This window comes from Lissotriton helveticus, chromosome 3_1 (genome assembly GCF_964261635.1).
Source record: "Lissotriton helveticus chromosome 3_1, aLisHel1.1, whole genome shotgun sequence".
Lineage (NCBI taxonomy): Eukaryota > Metazoa > Chordata > Amphibia > Caudata > Salamandridae > Lissotriton > Lissotriton helveticus.
The window spans coordinates 279348008-279368064 of NC_136061.1; the positions used below are offsets into that span (position 1 = coordinate 279348008).

The window sequence follows — 20057 nt, forward strand, 5'->3', positions numbered from 1 at the left end:
TGTCCCCGGGTCCCGCTCGATCATCTGAGCTGGCTGCTGCCTCACCAGAGGTCGGAGCCTTCCTCCCCGGCTCCGGTGGAGTCGCAGGTGGAAGCCGGGACCTGGGGCGCTTTCCTGAGTGCCTCTCGGTCCTCGACGCGGGCGGCTGGGGCAGCCACCGCCTTTTCGGCGCCGCTCCTTCGCCATTCCGGCGTTGGCCTCACCCCATTCTCTTGGAGAGCATGTGGTGGCAGGAGCCGGCCCGGTGCCACGGAGGCCTCCTCCGGCACCGGTCGACACCGATCAGGTGCCAATGGCGTACTCCATGGAGCCGCATTGGCATTGGGTTCTGGATTCGTCTCCGGAGTTCCCTTCTTCTCCAGAGGTCTGTCACCTGTTAGTGTGTTCCTCCCTGGAGAAAGGGCGCCGTGTTGTTGCCTTTTCACCGGCATATTCCAGGGAAGGCTCTTCGCCGTCCCCACTGCCTAAATCCTTGAACCCTTCTTTCCGTGGCTCACTGCTGTCTTCACCGTCCTCCCCTGGGGCCCCTCAGGTTCCCTATTCCTCTGTGGATCCCCTCTATTCCGGGGCTGGCCGCTCCCCCTGGACTTGGGGATGGGTGGCTCAGTCTGCAACAGTCACCAACGGAGGAATTACTTTCCCCTCCGCGGCGCCCTACTGGGGCTGGTGTTGCCTTAGTTAGTGCTATTTCCACGGCAGCTGGTATTCTGAGGATGGGTGAACCTGTCACTCGGTTTCCTACAGACAACCTCTTGGAGATTCTCCACCAGGGCTCTGCTGGACAGCAGCTGTTCCTTCCTTTTGAAGCATCATTCATAATTCTCATATGGGGTCTTAGGGGTGCCCTGCCACTAGCGAGCCGGTGCCTCAGCCACTGCTGCATCGCCATCGTCCTGCTCCGCACGACCCGGTCTGTCTTTCTTTCCACCCTTCTACTCAAGGCGCTCTACTGCGAAATGCCTTTCCGTGTTTGCCTGTGGTGTTGTTTCCTCCGTCTCGGGAGGCCCGGTGGTTAGATTCATGGGGACGTAATGTCTTTGCCTCTTCCACTGCTGCCTTGCGGACATTTAACACTTTGTGTGTTGACCGGTGCTACTTCCAGCCTGTGGGATTCTGTGGAGTCCCTTCTTTTTCATGTGTCTCATGAGGGGTGCCCATCCTGATCTGCGGGGCCATGTGTTGAATGGTAGAGAGTTGGCTGCGTTTATTCTTCGTGCGGATTTTGATGTTGCAGATGCTCTCGGCGGTACTATGGCCACTTCTGTGGCTCTCCGTCGCCATGCTTGGCTACGAGATGCTGTGTTTCCTGAAAATATTAGAGAGCGTCTGGTCGACCTCCCTTTTGACGGGATCCAGCTGTTTAATATTCATGCAGACTCCGCCATTTAGCGTCTTCTTGTGGGGCTCCGTCTTCCTCCTCTATGGTTTTTTCCTCTGATGTGGGATTGTTTTTTCCCTTTAAGTGGTTCTCATGTTTTCTTGGGATGATTCCTACCCTATGTGAAGTACATGTAGCTAATGTGTAGCCCTGCCTTACACTTGGAGGGTGTGAGTTTCCACTTGAAGGGTCCTCGCCCCTCCTGGTGTTGCTGCATTACGATGGTGCAATTTTTGGTACTTATTGGGGCATGGCTTGGCCATCTGCAGTGTTTTTGTCCTTTGCCTGCCGTTTTGCTCCTGTCCTCTGTTTGGTGTTTCTGAGGGGATAGTTTTTCCTGTATGATGTCCTGGTCCGTCCTACTTGTTTCTCCTCTTATCTTATGACTGATCGCACTTCTTCGTGCCAGCTCGGTGTGATTCACAAGAAGTCAGTTTGTTCGTCTTGGTGGTACAAAAAGTTTCAGAGGCCTTGGTGTTATCCTTCCCACTACAGTAGAAAAGTCTAGCATTTTGACTGAAAACCTTACAGCTCTATTCTGCAGTGTTAGAGCAGCTGCTTCTTTTTTAGGTCGAGCCTAGCACATCACGCATGCGCTGCTCTAGGAGATTAACTTTTGTAATTGGTCTGCTCTTTTTGTACACTCGTGCTTGTGGCGGCATCCACCTTGCGGGAGAGAGCAGCGACGCACGCAGGGGCCATCTGTTTTTTTCTAATGAGCTTTCACTTTCATGCTTTTTCAAGCAGCGGCGAGAATAGCGGCGCACAGGGGCAATCTGTTTGTAATTAGCATGGCTGCTCTTGTTCATATTTGCCTGTCTCTTTCCCTCTCCTCCCTCGCCCCCTGTGTAGTTTTTCCGTTTCCGGCAGCCGAGCAGCGCACGTGTGCGCACCACTCGTTCTGTGCATTGTCTGCCTCTTTAACAAAAACTCTGAAAATGCCTCCGCCTCCTGGTGCAGAAGGTATGTGACCTCCAGCACTTTGTGCATATTTTCCTGCGCATTTCAGCCCCCAAGGAGCGTTAATGGCTTAAACAAGTGTGGTGCGTTAATTATGAGCGAGGAAAGCCCACTACGTTCCTCTCTGGGCCACGCCAACGGCTCCTCCTCTTTAGTGCAAGAAATATGTGGCTTCAAAGCTGTGCCTGGCTTCCTGCACTCTGTGTGACCCCATCATCTTCGCGGAGTCTGTGTGTGAAAGGGATTCACAGCTAGTAGCACATCAAAGCCCTGCACTTTGTAGGCCTCCTCGCTGCGAGTGTGAAAGGGGCACCGGGCGACCACCATACATTTTTGGCAGTTTTTTGTGTACCCACCGTCAGCACCCATCTAGCTCCCACCAGTCCTAGCACAAACTTCAAAGCACTCGGAACTTCACCCCTTCCTTTAATTGAACCCTTCGGAGCGTTCCTTCTAAGATTAATGTGCACTTCAAGGTCCGGCGCACTTCTTTCTGTAGCTCATGTGCTCCATTTGAGCGCCTCAAAGGCCGTCTTTGTAGTCCAAAAAGTATAGTGTTTTCAAAGGCGTGTGCAGTACTTTCTGTGCATTGCCTGGCCCTATACCCTAGCCGTTCGGCAGACATCAAGAGCTCAGCTTCTTCGGTGCTATGAATATGTAACTTCAAAGCGCTCCGCCGCCCCCTGTATCCGGAGGCCATCAGTGGAAGGTCATGCGCCTGCTGCTATGCTTTTAGTAATCACCTGACAACATCAAGCCTGTGTCTCTTGCTTTCAGTATATTCGTTGATTTCTTTTTTTTTCTTTTTTTTAAAATTTTTATAAAATATACTTTGTGGTCCAGAGTAAAGTGTTCATGGCTTTACTAAATCCGAGCTGTACCTAGACCTTCTGATTTTAGAGATGCATGAGGTCTACCGCTGTCAGTCTGTTGTGCATTCTTTGTTTAACCCTTTCTTTTGCACTACAACACATTCTAACAATTCTTGCAGTGTTGACTTATTGGAACTACTGTTATCCACCTTTCGATAGACAATCCCGCTCCGTGGTATCCACTGTCATGACCTCTACCCTTGCTAAAATCACTGAAACAACCTCTGGCAATTCCCTAAAAACTAGACCCAAACAAATGGAATAAAGAAAACAAAATAAGTAGACATGCTAGTCTTCACAAGGGCAGTGTACGGGGTTGTTCTGTTATTGTCAAACTCTCATGCAAAAACATTGCAGCAGAAACAATGAAAAAAGAGGGTGCTTACATGTGTTGTGTGTAGCCTACTGGGCTGACATGTTCAATAACTCCAGTCTGCCTCATGCAGATACATGCATTAAGGACATACCTGCTTCTGTATCCCTCCTTACCCAGCCTACTGTTCATCACACCTGTCAGATGGAGAAATGTCACTTAAGTGAACAATTCTAAGTTTGTTGGCATGAAAGAGCACTCGTCATTGTCTGATATACTGCTGTATTTGTGAGATTTTGTATAAGTGCATGGCCATCCACAGGCCGCCAATTGTGTGCATGTGGCGATGCCGAAGGCTGTACACTTTTGTAAAAAATAAGAAGTCAGCAGCCGCTCTGCACCCCACCCCAACACAGACTCTGCTCCCCAACAAAAACTAAACACCCATCCAAACCACACCCAGAAACACTTCTCCAACAAGCATTGGGACCTTATAAGTATTTAGTTATGCAGCACGATATCCTTGGTGCAACAACATCAACTGTTACATGGCTAAACACTTATAAGGTCCCAAAGGCGAGACCTGTTGGCTATGCCAAGGCTTGTTTGGTTTCCTGGGAAAACCCTTTTTGGGCCCCGGCAGTCCAGACAACATTTACACAATGATTCGTACTGCAGCCCTGCCAGTATTCAAGCATGAGGCGTTAAACCTTCGCATACATTTTAGTGCTGGTTTCTAGATCACTGTACTAAAATGGTAGTATTACGTAGTATTATAGTGCCGCTATGCACAGCCAGATGGTATAGAACTGTGTGGTTATATAAACTCAGCAGCCAGTGCCAGGGGTGTGGAATTTTATAAAATATCTTTTTGGCCCCGGACAGGATGCTTCCGAAATGTAATTGTCTTGTAAAATTAATTCACTTGTTCCAATTGCTGCCACTCACAGAGGTGATACATTATTTCATAAAAGTTCTGGTAATAGCTTCTCTGATTAATCCAGGGCACATGTTATGTCACGATTTAGATTCCAGCAAGGTTCTGATTTTGCCAATGTTGTGTAAATCTATAAAGAAACCGATTTAGCCCTATCCCTTGCAAAGCGTATAGATACTATAAAATGGCAAATCCCGTTGCCTCCATCTAGTGGAGCACGGATTGATACGGGCCCTAAAGCTGTGGGCCAGGGCAAAAGGGGTTGGCTTGCCGCAGGGAAGAGGCTAAGTGGCTTCGCCATCACTCGAAGGCTCACAACTGGGAAAGATTAGTTTTTGAATTATCAGAAACGCAGTGGGCCCACCTCACCTTCAGGAACTCCTTCGTATGTTACCCCTTCTCCCTCTACATACCGATGTCCGAAATAGAAAGTCCTCTCACCAAATATCTCGCAGGCCCTCATCCCTTGCTCTATTTCCTATTTTGTCTGCCATTGCGCCTGTTTGCTTGTGGAGCACCGCGAGACTGAGGCGAGAAGCGAGCGAGAGAAGCGAGTGGAGTGGTGTGGTGACCAGCGTTCACCTGGCAGCGTTTGGAGCGTCTCCGAGCCTGTGAGCCGGCAAGCATAGCCCAAAGCCCCAAAGCCTGAAGCACGGAAACTTGGTGCCTAGAGTCCGAAATTGGGTGCGGCACCGAGGTCTGGTGAGAGGTGCAGTGCAGTGCGGTGCGGTGAAAAAAGCTCCGGGTGGCGAGGAGCCGGCTCAGGGCGTGACGGCTTGACGGCGTGGGCTCGGCGGCTTTCGCCCGGCGGCTGGGAGCAGGGGACGGCGCGACCAGCAGAGGCTGCAGAGGCAGCAGCCCCGGTTGTAGAGCGGGGGCAGGACGGGATTGAAGCGGTGATCAGGAGGGTTGCCCTCTCACCCGTTCTCCCGTGATCCGGTCTACCTGTTGAAGACTGACAGTTTCCCTGTGCGGCCGCCAGAGAGCACTAGAGAACGCCGGAGAACACCGGAGAGCCTGAGAGCCGAGAGCCGAGATCCCTGCTGGATCCACAACCACCACAGCAAACGGTCACCGCCGCCACCCGCCACCTGCTACCCGCCTAACCGCGGTTAACCCCCGGTAGGGAAAAGGCCTATCAGAAAGGGGTGTGGTGTGTGGTGTGGCAGCCAGAGTGCTGGTCTGCTGGACGGGCGGTGAAGAGGTGGAGGAGCGGCAGGAGCGGCTGGTTATACCGGCACTACCGGCACAACCGGCGGCAGCACCGGCCACAGAGAGGAGGTTCAGGCGGGGAGCGGCCGGTGCACTGGTGCTCTGGGCTAAGCCTGCGAGCCACACAGCCTGCCGCCTGCAAGCCTGCAGCACGGGATAGCACGGGATAGCAGCACAGGATAGCGGATGAAAGAGGAGCGGCCAGTGCTTACCAGCTACCCCAGCTACATCAGCTGGCCGCAGTAATGTGATGGGGGAGCAGCAATAGCAGTAAGAGAACGCCATCCCCACCATCCCCACCAGCGGCAGCCGTGGCATTAGCCAGGTGAGAGGTGAGAGACCGTGAGAGATCGCCCTGAAGTGCCCTGTTTACCCTGATATTTTGATGTGGGTCGGGCTGGGTTCCCGGCCAGCAATATTAGCTGTCACCTAGAAGGCACCTAGAAGTCCACGGGGCAAGTTAGCCCACGGCAATCACTCAACGAAGCAATGCCACTTAAGAGAGCTTTAAGAGATCGCCAAGCAACAAGTTTAACTTGTCAACCAGCGCTACTAGCAGAGGTGCCGGCACAAACTAGAGGAACCAGAGAAATCAGGATCTGTACCCCCTCCAGATTCCACTCACCTTCAGCGCCATATTATTGTATTAGTGGTTACTGTAGCCAGGTGTAGTGTGGCGCTGAGCGCGGGGGCCTACGGACAATTTGCTCCCCCTTCCAGCATCCCTGTGAGGGTATAACAAAGGACAACTAAGGGACCACAAATAGGCAGAGCAATGAGATCAGGAACAGTCAGACTTGAACCAAAGCCTAAACCACCTGCTAAATCCAAAACGAGGAAAAGGAAACTGGGCAATCTAGAGCTGAGCGCCTCACCGAATCTAGGACACGTCCAGGCTATCCACCTCAAAGCGTGCAACAATACTGGAGAGGACCGTACGCTAGCAGTCGTGGACATACCGTCATCCAATCAACCCCTAACCCCAATTGAATCACTGGACATGTCGTCACCCAACCAGCCTCTAACCAAAATTGACTTAAAAAAAAGAAACCACCAGGCACCCTTGGCCCCTTTGCCGCTTTGGTCAACTAATGTCCTCCACAACTCACAAAGGCCCGCACAAAGCCCTCGAAAATCTGGTCACTATTGACGGAATGCCACCGAAGAAAAAGATATGCTCGTATCAGCCGAAGATCTACACAAGGTTTTCCTTCCTTAAAGACCCAGGGACAGCCATATTTTCAAAGACCGGGGACATCAGTGGCCCTCAAACTCCACTACTAAAAAGTGTAGCAGTCGATACCCATACAATACGGAGCCTAGTTGGCCCATCTAACTGCTCAAGTGACTTTTTTTCACCTAGCAGCGGGGTAGCTATACTCGCGTCAACACCACCACAATTAACACCAACGGACCCAGGGGACATGGCTATATCTAATACTATAACTAGTCATGCTTACACTACCACCTCTAACTTTCCGGGAAATGGGTCAGTCAGGAAAAATCATATGGCTGCGCAGAGTACTGCAAACTAAGCGGAAATAATTGAGTCAATATGTGTGCAGAGCTTATCCACCCCCAACTTGACTCAACCGAGTAAGTACGGTTTATCTTCCTTGAGGAATCAGGAGAGGTCTCAGGAAACCAAGGCTGTGGTTCATAGGGAAGTGGGAAGAGAAGTCTCGCCTGGTACCCATCGAGTTAGTAGTTCCCCAACCCGTGCAATCACTGGCATGGATACTCGAGGCGCATGTACGGAGCCATCAATGGCTTTAATAAGAGTAGAAAGCGGGTATCCTTTGCCACAATCACTAGGACTTCCTTTGACCCCCGTAAAAAAATCCCAAGGCAACCTGAGCAGAATCATCGAACAACTAACTCCAACCATTGGACCAACGGTGTCAACAGCATCTGAACGGCGCACATTGATGCAGTTTAACGACTCTCAATCAACAAATAATTCCATAAACAATGATATGTCTTCTATTTCTGTACAAGAGTGGGAGGAACTAGTCGCGGCTTACAATGCCAAACCCCCCGAAGAGAAGCCGATGATCAATGCCTCCCCGAGACCGGTAGGGGATACTAACTTAGGCAACTTAGTCCCGGACACCCTATGGTCCACAATCTTAGGTACCTTGCAACAGTCGGCTACTGCCCTGGACTTTCAGTCACAAAAAATGGACTTACAGCTTACCGTTTTGCAGTCAATGGCCGAGTCAATTTCAGGGATTGACTGGAAAATCTCGGAATTAAATGGACTTATAAGGAGGGGCCAAGACGTAGTTCTCGCAGATCTCTCAGTTACCACCCGAACCCCCCCTTATGATCCCCTTTTAGATAAACTATCATCTTTACCATCTATGCTAGGGGACCTGATAAGTGACTTAAAAGCATCAGCCCTCCAACCATTAAAGCAACACACCGCCGACCCCCCTGCAGTTCCTTTGATACCTGTCTCAAGGCAAGAGATCAAGTTGCCAAGTGACCCGAGCCTGGTCACTACCTTGCCGCCCCAAACTCCACCCACTAAACTATCGGAAATAGAGGAAGCTATCACTATCGCGAGTACAGCTGAACCTCCGACTCAAACCACCGCAAAGTCCCGCAGAAAGAACAAAAGGAAAGGTAGGAGCCGCACCCTAAGAAGAGCAAGGCTTAATACAGATGAATTATCACCTTCCACCGCGGTTTCAGACACTGATGCCGGGGGCCCGTCACCTAGTGTCCATCGCCCGAAGCCCAAGACAGTGCGCCAACAGAGTTGCCATCACAGTGCTTAAAATTAACACATGATCTCGGAAAGAAGATGACCTCAAAAAAATGCACCAAACAGAAACTTTTACAATTTAAAATAATTCAGCCAGGCCAGACTCCGGACAACAGTAAAATTAAATCGGGTGAAGAAGCTACAAAAAACAGGCGGAACACCACCCCTCCGGTCACGACCTCGGAGACATGTTCGGAGTCTAAGCCGGAAATAACCAGTACCACGTCCATGAGCTCGGAAATCTGTCCTGACCCCCAGCCGAAAACACACAGTGCCCTCTGGGCCACGAAGCTAGATAATGACCAAGGCGGAGGCACACTCGGTGTATCATCCTCTAGCCACGCCCTTGAGCAACCTTCTCATGCCACCAAGAGCCCACCGATGGTTCCAACAAAATCGCCATGTCAGAGCATTCCAACCTCAATTCTGTTTATCCCAGAATATATATCCAGAGGGAAGGAAGACACATTGAATAGGGGGAACATCCTAAGACTCCTGCACTCTTCAACAAATCTAGCAAACATCAGCACGAAAGACCTTTTATTAGTAGGGTTCGAATCAAACACCTCGACCCATCAGCCTGATATCACCAAAACTACCTGGATTTCGCAGGAGATAGCTAACAAAATCTTGGAAGAGGAGCCAATGTTTCAGCAATGGGGAATCGCCTTGAAACTGGAAAGGCAACCCCGCTATCCAACTCCGCTTTTACCCTCCATTCAACCCCAGCTTCAAAAAAACTCCACTTCAATATTAAAGGGAGCTAGGAGCTGTTCACCGGGGAAACGTGATCGGCACACTATAGGTCCCCAACGGGGTCAATATCGCAATCAAGATACGAACTTGTCATTATCGACAGACCCCAATTGGAGATGTATTCAGCGTACTATCGCGCCAACAACCGCTGACGTTTGACAGAATGGGCTAGCGCCCGCTAACCTCATGGTGGTACGGAGGGTCACAAGAATCTGCTCATGGAATATCAATGGCTTAGTTAATAAAAAGCACGACCCGGAGCTCATACAATACTTAACCTCATTCGATCTCCTGTTAATACAAGAAACTTGGGAAGATAAAGTATTTGATCTACAGGGATTCACGTCACTCTGTACGCCAGCAACTAAAACTTCAACCTTCGGCCGTAGTTCAGGAGGATTGATGGTATTCGCCTCTGGACTTCCATATAACCCCCCCAAGTGTCATACAGGTGGTAAAGCTTTCACTCCCCCTAACAAAGCAGCACCAGGAAGTTATTATTATAAACACATACATTCACCCCAAATGGAAACAAAAATCAGTGGAAGAGCTGGGGCACGTTCTACAAAAAATAAGGGACTCTGGGGAGTCAGACACCTTCATCTTGGCTGGTGACTTTAACATGCTTCTCATCAGCAATGAGCAAGGCACTGACCTCTCTTATGAGTTAGACACAGCATGGGGTGTGCCGCCGCAAGGTCGAACAAAAAATAACAACCTAACGAAACACTCTAAAAACCTTCTTCGGCAATTGAACACCCATAACTTAAGGGCCCTAAACGAACGCTATGTTGAAGATGATCCACCGGCAGTTACTTTCCACTCTAGCACACAATCCTCGCATTTGGATTACATGTTCATGTTGTTGGACATGTTCAGCTGGATAACTTCATTTAAAATAGACGTGAGTGATTTCAGCGACCACCTGCCCTTAGTGGCTGAGATAAAATCCAATTTGGCAGAGAAAAAAGAACGCTACATTGGCCCAGAAACAGAAGTCAGTGCAAATTTAAAACGGATACGGTGTAGTCTTGATAACATCGACCTTATTGGTTCAAGTGCGAAAACCCTCTTCCACCAAATTCACTGCTCATCCAAGTTGGGGAATGTCTGGCAGGACTTCATCATCACCATCGGGGAACAACTGGGTAGTACCAGGCCCTCCAATTTGCGCCTTGTGAGGGGACCCTCACACACGAGACAGATGTGGTTGGACATGAAAACACAAAAACGCCTGATCAATCAAACTCTGAGACAGATACGAAAGGATCAGGGAAACCCTAGTTTGCAAGTAGTGCTGAGTGAAGGGAAAAAGAAACTTAAACGGCTGAAATGGTTAAGTCAAAAACAAAGGAATGAAGAACTTTGGGGGAAACTTGTTCACGAAGGAAAGCAAAAAAACAGCTCCAGGTTCTGGCAAATGGTGAAAAGAATCCAGAACCCTGACCATCTGGGGCAAAATTCGCACATATCAGAGGAAGTATGGACTAAATACTTATTGTCACACTTTAATAATGACAACATAGGAGATATGACAACAAAGTCCCCCTGCATGGACATCACAAAGCTTGGTCGTGATGGTAACTCCAGCAATCAAAGCGGGACAAGCATGTGTGGATTGGGGGAGTTTAAGGGTATGACCTTACCACAACTAGAACTTTTAGAAGGGGAAGGCAGACCTATAAGGATCATGGAGACAGGGCTCACGGAATATACCCCAGCAGACATCGGGCGGCGAATCACCAAGGGACGACCGAATGGGGCCCCGGGACCGAATGGAATCCCCCCCATGTTGTAAAAATCTGACGTAGCCTTTTGGAGTGCATCCTTGGGTCAGGTCTTTAACGAGGCGAGACTTACTTTATCCCTTCCGGACTCTTGGCATGGGTCCATTATTAGTCCAATATACAAACATGGGAGTAAGAGTAACCCAACAGCTACCGTCTCATTGCTTTGCTTGATATAGAAGCAAAATATTTCAGTGGTCTCATTCTGGAAGAACTATCGGCGTGGGCGTCCGAAAAAGCCATTATCCCTCCCAATCAAACAGGTTTCCGTAAAGGCCAAGGGACAACAACCAACATCATGGCCCTGTCCTTACTGATGGGCGAAGCAAAAACCACCAAGCTACCGCTATTTCTCTCATTTATTGATTACACTGCGGCCTTCGATCATGTGGACCGGAATAAACTTTGGGAAAAACTATTTAATTGGGGCATTCCGAAACATCTCCTAGACGCCCTAATACTTCTCCACTCTAACAACTGGGTTAAAATTAAACTTGGAACTGGCCAGCACCTCTCAAAGCAGATAAGGACAACTAAAGGACTAAAGCAGGGGTGCTTATTAGCGCCAATTCTCTTCAATCTGTTTATTTCGGACTTACCGGAAGAACTTGACAAATGCCGAAATCATGCGCCCAAGCTAGGAAAAGTCACCCTCCCTGGCCTGCTATATGCGGATGATTTAGTGCTGATAAGCTGGTCGCCAATAGGCCTTCAGCATCTTTTGAATTGTACCCATGCTTTCTCGGTAAATAATGCCCTAGAAATAAACCTCAACAAATCTAAGGTTAATGACAGTTAACTACAGGAAGAAAAGGATCCCTGGTTGGTACCTGAACGGAGTAAAACTTGAACGGGTAGCCACATACAAGTACCTTGGCGGCATGTTGGATTCTAAGAATACGTCTAGGCCTCAGCTCCAGTCTATTCGAGGGAAGGCAACAATGACCTACCTCGCATTGAAATCTCTAAAGACTAAACTCCCTGACCTCACCCTTAAACCCTTTCTTGAAATCCTCCGAGCGAAACTTCAACCAATGCTCACCTATGGGAGTGAATCGCTGCATGGGAAGGATGCTGCATTGCTAGACGCAGTCATAGCCAATTGTTACAGGGCCATCTTCAATCTTCCCAAATACGCGTCTCCGGCCCAAATTCGTTTAGAATTTGGGGTGGTCAAACAAACACTAGAAAGATGGAGTGCATATGTAACTACCTGGCGCAAGATTCGCGATGCAGATCCTGACTCCTTAAATGCCAGCGTCTGGGAAGAGCTACTTAGATGTCGCACTTCACTGCCGAGGGACTACCTATTTGGATCTCTTGACGTGTTAGGCTTATCTGATATTTGGGAATCCGCCATAGATCACCAGTCCTTCAAAAAGTTGGCAAAAAAATCTGCCAGAATAATTTCTGCAATAGAAGATAAGAAAGATCTAGCCAACAGGGCGCATGGATGGATAACGGTGGGAGACTATGGCAAAATACAGCCACAGGCATACCTTAATATCGGGATGAAAATAAAAATCAAAGAAAAGTTCCTGAAACTGCGCCTTGGAGCTATCCCGATATTGCCGCACCTGCCGCCATGGGAGAGAACTCACCACTCGGCTCTATGTCGCCTGTGTAAATCTGGCAAGGAGGACATCATCCACGTGATATGCATCTGCCCGAGACTAATGGACTTGAGGCAGAAGCTGTTGCTACCTTTTTTTAGATCATATGCCGTTCGGACTTGCAGGCAGGCAGTTAAACTATGTTTTTCCTCCAGTGACATTAAACTGAACTGTCAGGTTGTGAAGTTCTTTGATTTAATGAAGAAAAGACCCAATCACACCTGAAAGACTCATCGGAACTTAACAACAACCTTGAACTGACAATGGTAACTGCTGTATTTTAAATGATTCGTATTGCCATGGCGTTTTATATTTTTGTAAAGATTTTAATTAATCATATACAAATAAAATAGTACTTACTTACTTCATCCCTTGCCCATTGCACACAATTGGGAATCTTCTCTCTCCTGGCAGGCACCTCAGCAGGACGTATTTTTCCCTTCTCTTAACAAACAGCCCACTAGCCCAACCCCTTCATTCGGTATACTCAACCTCTCGTCAGTCCACCAGAGGTTCCCCTTTCCTCCTCCTCACCCAGTTTGCCTTAAAGTATGCTTACCTTAATACAGACATCTAGTTATGGACTCGGTCGAATGTCTCCCCAAAGTTTATATACGTCATGCTGTTGTTTGTAACACTAATGTCTTGTAGATGTAGATTTTTTGTTATGTTGCCTACCTGTCTGATGTTATTAGGAACTTTCTCTTTAGTATGTATTCAGTAGAAGGACACAGTGTACTATGAATAGTAAACCCCAATAAAACATGATTTAAAACATAATGTGAAAACTCACCAACTGTGAGGCTAGGACCTTTATATCCAAAGTTGTTGCTGTTTCACCTTTCTCTCATGTGCCTGGTGGCTCAAGCCCTTTCTGCTAATCTAAACCTAATGCCTTTCCTACAGCCCCTTCATACTAAGAGTCAGAAGAACTTAACTCCATGTTGCATATGATCCAAAGATCCTGGCAATTATACCACTCACCTGGGCGCAGGTGTGGATCTAGAGAACGCCCTCACCAGCAGCAGTAGTTTGGGTAACAGGCATCATCTAATGTCTCCATTGCCTCAAAACCTCTTTGACTTCCTCTTCTCTTATTCCACCAGCTTCTGGTAGGTGAGGAGGCAGACAGTTTCCCATTATTCTACCAGTTGGCAGATAATCATAACATATTGCTGGGTCATCCATCTTCTCCACAAGGGCTACACCTTACCTTTCCTGTCTTTCTCTCCAATTGATGTCATGCGACCGGGATGTGCTCCTTGAAGTATCCCTCAACCTTGTTCTTGCCCTGCTGAACAAAGGGACTAAAACAGGTGGTTTTCTTGGGGAAAGGTGTCACAACACTGTATGCCATTCACATTGAGATCAACAGTAAGGATGGAGGCTTGAGGATTTGAATCTTTTTATATGGCTGGACAAGTTTACATGGTGGTCCTGGAATAAAGTGCCTATTGCACTCAATGTAAAGGATTGGCAGTTGGCCGTAGACCATCCTGGCACCTACTTTCATCTACCAATCCTGCCTGCTTTTATTTTCTACTTGAGCTTCACTGTGGGGTCACAGAAGTATCAGTTCACAGTTGAACCATGTGGCCGGAAAACCACACTAAATATGTTTACCAAGGTGATGGTGGTGGTTGCGGCTTCCCTGTAGAGGTCAGGAAGTATCGATATACTTGTTGACTGGCTGGTTAGGATGGACTCCAATGCGCTGCTCACCAAACATCTTCATTGCACCATAACACTCCTGCACAAGTTGCACTTTACCATCAATGCCCAGAAGTCTAACCTTGTTTCCACAAAGAGGTTGTTCTTCTTAGGTGCAGTGTTGGACATGACCTGTATTAATGAATAACCTTCTCCTCAGAGGATTGAAGATGTTTGGGTTAAATTTCAGTGTTTGTGGCTTAGGGATCGATCTTGATTCTGCAAGTCCTATTGCTGGCTTCATGATCTTTTGCATCCTGTTGGTGCTACTTGCCACATGGCGGATTAGAGCTCTTCGGTGGTGCTTGAGGAAAGAGTGGCTCTAGCATGGGGTATTCTTTCAGCTCTGGAGAATTTATAAGATTATTTTCTTCCAAATGTGTGCTGGAAGGAATGCCTACACAATATTTTGGTGAGTCAGCCGTTCAGCCCTCCACAGTTACAGGCTGCTTGTGGTTACGAATGCCTCCTTGCTGGGCTGTGTCGCTCATCTGCACAACACCACTAGGAGTCCGTGGTCCCCATCAGGTTGAGGGCTGCTCATAAATGTGTTGGCTGTGTGAGCAGTCTGCCTTACTCTGAAAACCTTCATCCTTTCCTATTGGGTGAGCACCATTCAGGTTCTGTTGGACAAACCCAACCACCTTCCACTGGATGAATAGAAAAGGCGATGCTGGAGGTCGTAGTCCCTGTGTTGGGAGGTGCTACGTGGCATCTTCTCAGTTGCGGCCCCTTTTGAGGATCGCCTCAAAATGTTGCTTCTTACAGGACCGTGACCTCCAGGTTGGGGTTTGCATGCATTGATCTCTTCACCACGGCCCTGAACCAAACCTCTGCTCTGTTTTGTACTGTGCAGTTCCCTTCAAACGTTTACCGGGATGGGTGCCTTCAGATTCGAATGGTCTCAGGGTCTGCTCTACACATTTCTGCTGATTCTGATTCCATCCAAGGTCCTCCAGAAGGTGCAACTATATCAAGCACAGTAGATCTTTATTGCCCCAGCTAAGGCAATGAATACTTGTTATGCCAAATTGGTGGAACTCAACTTTCTATGCCCTCTTCTTCTCCTGCATAGGGAAAGTTTGGTTTCGGAGCAGTGTGGTCGGGTCCTCCTCCCCAGTCCTCTTGTGCTGCAGCTGCAGGGTGGAGATTGAGTGGTGCCAGTTAGATACCTTGTGTTTTCCCTCAGAAGTGACAGATGTCATAGTGTCTGCTAGGGACCCCAGAGTAGTACAAAGGTGTGAATCCTTTCCAGTTCCGCCTTTCTGACGTTCTATGCTTCACGTGGTCTCCTACCCAACAGTGCTTTCGGCCTCTCTGACCAGTCTTCTGTATTGAAATCGCTACATGTAGTTTGTTTTCTGAAAGGTTTGCTTTACTTGTTTCCTCCTACTACTTCCAATTGTTCTTCAGTGGGATCTGATTGTGTTGTTAATGTTTCTCATGGCGTGTTTATTTGGATCAATGCGTAATTGTCTTACAACGCTGATAGAACAGTTACTGCATCCAAGAAAACAGCTATCTAGATAATTTGTACTCTGACGGTTTTTCAACAGGAAAATATTTTCTGGCCGTGATTCCTATATGCATGCAGCCATTTAGTCACGCCATGGATTTTCTTTTAGCACAAGCTGCAAGCTTTCCTTTGTCAGTTGATGGAGATTTATAGTCTTATCACAAGCCTAGTGTATTCTGCCTAGTGAAGGTGATTCCTGTAAGACACACACATGTAATGCACGGGATAAGCTACTCGCAGATAGGGCATGCATGTGTGGGTCCAAAGCATACAAGGAGGCTTCAGTGAAAGAGCCGTAATATCCCTTTTGTTCGAGTGGCAGGCCCCCCGAAGGGTGCAAGCATGTTCGCCAAACAAAAGTGGATTTCAAATTAAGTCTCAAAAGCTACACACTGTAAGGGAAAATACTCCTTACACTTCATTAACTGTTAATAGAATGGGCAAGCCTTATCTCAGCTTTAAAAAAATGTAAGCATTTGAAGATTGATGTTAAAATTTGAAAGTTCTTAGTTTAGAATGTCGTCTTCTTGGCACCAAGCGCATTTCTTTTGAAGGAAACCATTAAGAGATTTTAACTGCTTCTTTCTGAATATTTGCAGGCTGTTACCCGTGTCCAGGGCCAAATCTAAATCCTATTGCGCTGGGAAGCCGATGGCTTGCATATGCTGAGAACAAGGTAAGAACTGTCGTCCCCTCCCACCCCCCCCCCCCCCCCACCCCCGTAGCTCGTCTTCTGGAGGTCTGTAGCTGAACTCAGGCTCTGGTTGTGGTGACTGTTGGCTCATTGGGCCCTCAGCAAACTTGATGGATGTTTGCCATCGGGCTACGTTATCTTTTAGACTGCAGAGGTAATAAAGGAATATTGAAGTCGAAGTGCAGCCTCCCAATGTTTATTCAGGCACATGCAGTTGTTGCTGAATGCTGTTGAGCGTCTGATTTGGGGTATGGGAAAATGTTTATCTACGCATCTGCTTAAATGGGGTGCATAACAGGCTTCTGTTTATTTCTACACTAAGATCCACAGCCCTACAAGTGGCTGTTGGGTAGACGAATAAGAGGGTGCAGTAATTTTAATAGCGCAAAGTGAACAGCATCTTGGCTCATATCCGAGATGGTGCCTTGGTAGGGCTAGAACAGAAGACATGTGTTGCTGGCTGAGAGCTAAGGAGTGAGTGGTGGACCGCTAGAGCTACAGGCACCTTAGGAATGTTAGTTGTAAATTGTAGGTGGAGCAGTTATGACGATTTTGTTAGAAGGATAGACATATACTATGCCATAGTATTAATAGAGGCAAGAACCGGGTTGTGATTGCCACTCGGGAATTGACTAGTATCTTCAGGTCAAACATGAGGTGCAAGTTTATCCTGTGGTCACAGCCAAGACACCATCAACCTGGAAATGAAAGAGAGCCAAAAAAAACAAGGCAGCAGGCCTTCTCCATCTATGCCCCGGAACAATATTCCCTTATTCTTTAGGACCAGCAGACCCTGCCCCTATTTGGAAAAGAGCTGAATGCATATTTCTTTAAATAACATTCTCACAACGCAGTAACTGTCCATCTCTGTTCTCTAAACCCATCTACCCCTGCAATTTCTCGTCTACTGTCACGTTGACTCTGTACAATGCTCTGTTTCCTTGCAGCAACAGTCATGCTATACAAACGACACATGCATACGTACATATGGCAAAAAACACAGTTGATGGACAGAATGTAGAACAATGTCATACATTCACACCAGTACAAGGATCTGGGCCTAAATCCATCGTTTTTTTGCACTCCACACCACCCTGGGTTAGACACTGGCTATATGCAAATCAGCTCTGACCCTGTGCCTCATGGGAACAGTCCAGTCCGAACTACCAAGCCATGTCTTTCCCAGACCGGAATCAAGCATCCAAGGACCGGTTTCTGGCTATCAGCCTTCTTCAGCCTGGATAGCTTGACTCCAGTGGTGTGAGAGCCTGGGACTCACGTCTGAGCATACCCAGCCCACTCGGGGTGAAAATTGCAAAAAACACAGTTGATGGACAGAATGTAGGACAATGTCATACATTCACCCAAGTACAAGGATCTGGGCCTAAATCCATCGTTTTTTGGCACTCCACACCACCCTGGGTTAGACGCTGGCTATATGCAAATCAGCTCTGACCCTGTGCCTCATGGGAACAGTCCAGTCCGAACTACCAAGCCATGTCTTTCCCAGACCGGAATCAAGCATCCAAGGACCGGTTTCTGGCTATCAGCCTTCTTCAGCCTGGATAGCTTGACTCCAGTGGTGTGGAGAGCCTGGGACTCACGTCTGAGCATACCCAGCCCACTCGGGGTGAAAATTGCAAAAAACACAGTTGATGGACAGAATGTAGAACAATGTCATACATTCACCCCAGTACAAGGATCTGGGCCTAAATCCATCGTTTTTTTGCACTCCACACCACCCTGGGTTAGACACTGGCTATATGCAAATCAGCTCTGACCCTGTGCCTCATGGGAACAGTCCAGTCCGAACTACCAAGCCATGTCTTTCCCAGACCGGAATCAAGCATCCAAGGACCGGTTTCTGGCTATCAGCCTTCTTCAGCCTGGATAGCTTGACTCCAGTGGTGTGGAGAGCCTGGGACTCACGTCTGAGCATACCCAGCCCACTCGGGGTGAAAATTGCAAAAAACACAGTTGATGGACAGAATGTAGAACAATGTCATACATTCACCCCAGTACAAGGATCTGGGCCTAAATCCATCGTTTGTTTGCACTCCACACCACCCTGGGTTAGACACTGGCTATATGCAAATCAGCTCTGACCCTGTGCCTCATGGGAACAGTCCAGTCCGAACTACCAAGCCATGTCTTTCCCAGACCGGAATCAAGCGTACATATGGCAGCATTTTGTACTTCCTGCAGCATGCCGGCTGGAGATGTAAGGAAAGTTGGCATACAAGACTTTTTTGCATAGCTCAGTTTCGAAAAATGAGGGTGCCACCACTATTGCAGTGTTGGAAGCAGTGATGACTAGAAGGATGTGGTGATGGATAGTGATCAGAAAAAAGAGAAATTTAACTGTTATGATTTACAGGCTGAAGTTTAGCTCGTGGTAAAAAAAAAACAAGTTTAGGACTGAACATTTTTCGTCTGTGCTGGAGGAACTTGAGGTGGCAGGTAATCAAGGAATTAGGCCGGGCAGATTTGGGATCTACCACAAGGACATATTTTTTTTTCGTTGAACTGCAGCCAACTGTATATCATTGATACTTTAATTGATTGAAAACATGTGCTTGCTTGTCCGGAAGCCCCTTTGCTGTGCAGACTCAAAGCTGCTGGAGATATAAAAAAGCATTGGCAAAGCCAGTAGGTCTGGTTTTAATATGCAAACCATGCTTCCACAGATGTGGTTTTCGAGTTGCAGTTTGCTTTCCATCTAGAGAGGATATAGGAGATAAAGGACTAAATGGGATGAACAGGGTGATGATTTTTTCGATTTTCAGAAGTAAAATTTTCCTTCTGAAGGATACATATACCTGTGGATTCCTCACCTTTTGAATACACCCATGCGCCAGCATTCCACAGAAACTTTCTTGAAAACTCTCCCACGTCTACAAGGGCGTAGGAGTATTCACAACTCCACACGTGACCTCGTGTGATGTCACTGGAGCCATAAAAAGTCCTCATTGGTGTGCTTACCTCGGTTCCCTTTTTTACGCACCTTTGATGTGTAATGTAACTGTTTTCTGTTAGCATATCCATTAGGGAATAGTGTAAGTCTTTCGATGTTTTTTCCTGAAATCGCAACATTGTTTCGGAAAAAATGTGTCAACCTAGGAAGTCTGAGTTCAACGCTTGTAAAGTGTGTGAGGGTCAGATGTCTAAAACTGACCCTCATGATATTTATTTTTGGTGCTTGATTTCAGACCAGGGCGCTTGTTCATCATGCCAGAAGATGAAAGAGAGGCAAATCTCTTCATGGCCAAGGCGAGACATACAAGAGGGGGGCAGAAATCTCGTCCTCATTTGAAGTCACCATCTCCCCATTCCTTGAAGTAATCTAGAAGGAAGCACGAAAAGAAGTTCTGTCATGGTTCCCGACATCGCTTTTCAAGAGACGAATCGCCGAAGTCAGTATCCCCAAATGCCAGCATCGCCGATGCCGTTACTGAAGTCAAGGCATAGATCTTGAAGGGAGGCTCAGAGACTTCTTGAGGAGGAGCAGTAATGTGTTGGTGATAAAGGGTCTCCAGGAC

The 20057-nt window shown here is 47.8% G+C and overlaps 1 protein-coding gene across 3 annotated transcripts in view; it reads left to right on the forward strand.

Moving 5' to 3' along the window:
* Positions 1-20057, forward strand: part of BCAS3 (BCAS3 microtubule associated cell migration factor) — a 4343716-nt gene that overhangs the window by 871266 nt on the left and 3452393 nt on the right. For all 3 annotated transcript variants that reach the window (XM_078679810.1, XM_078679809.1, XM_078679811.1), the window contains exon 10: positions 16424-16500. In XM_078679810.1, coding sequence (XP_078535936.1) covers positions 16424-16500 — 77 coding nt within the window. The remainder of the gene's footprint in view (positions 1-16423; positions 16501-20057) is intronic.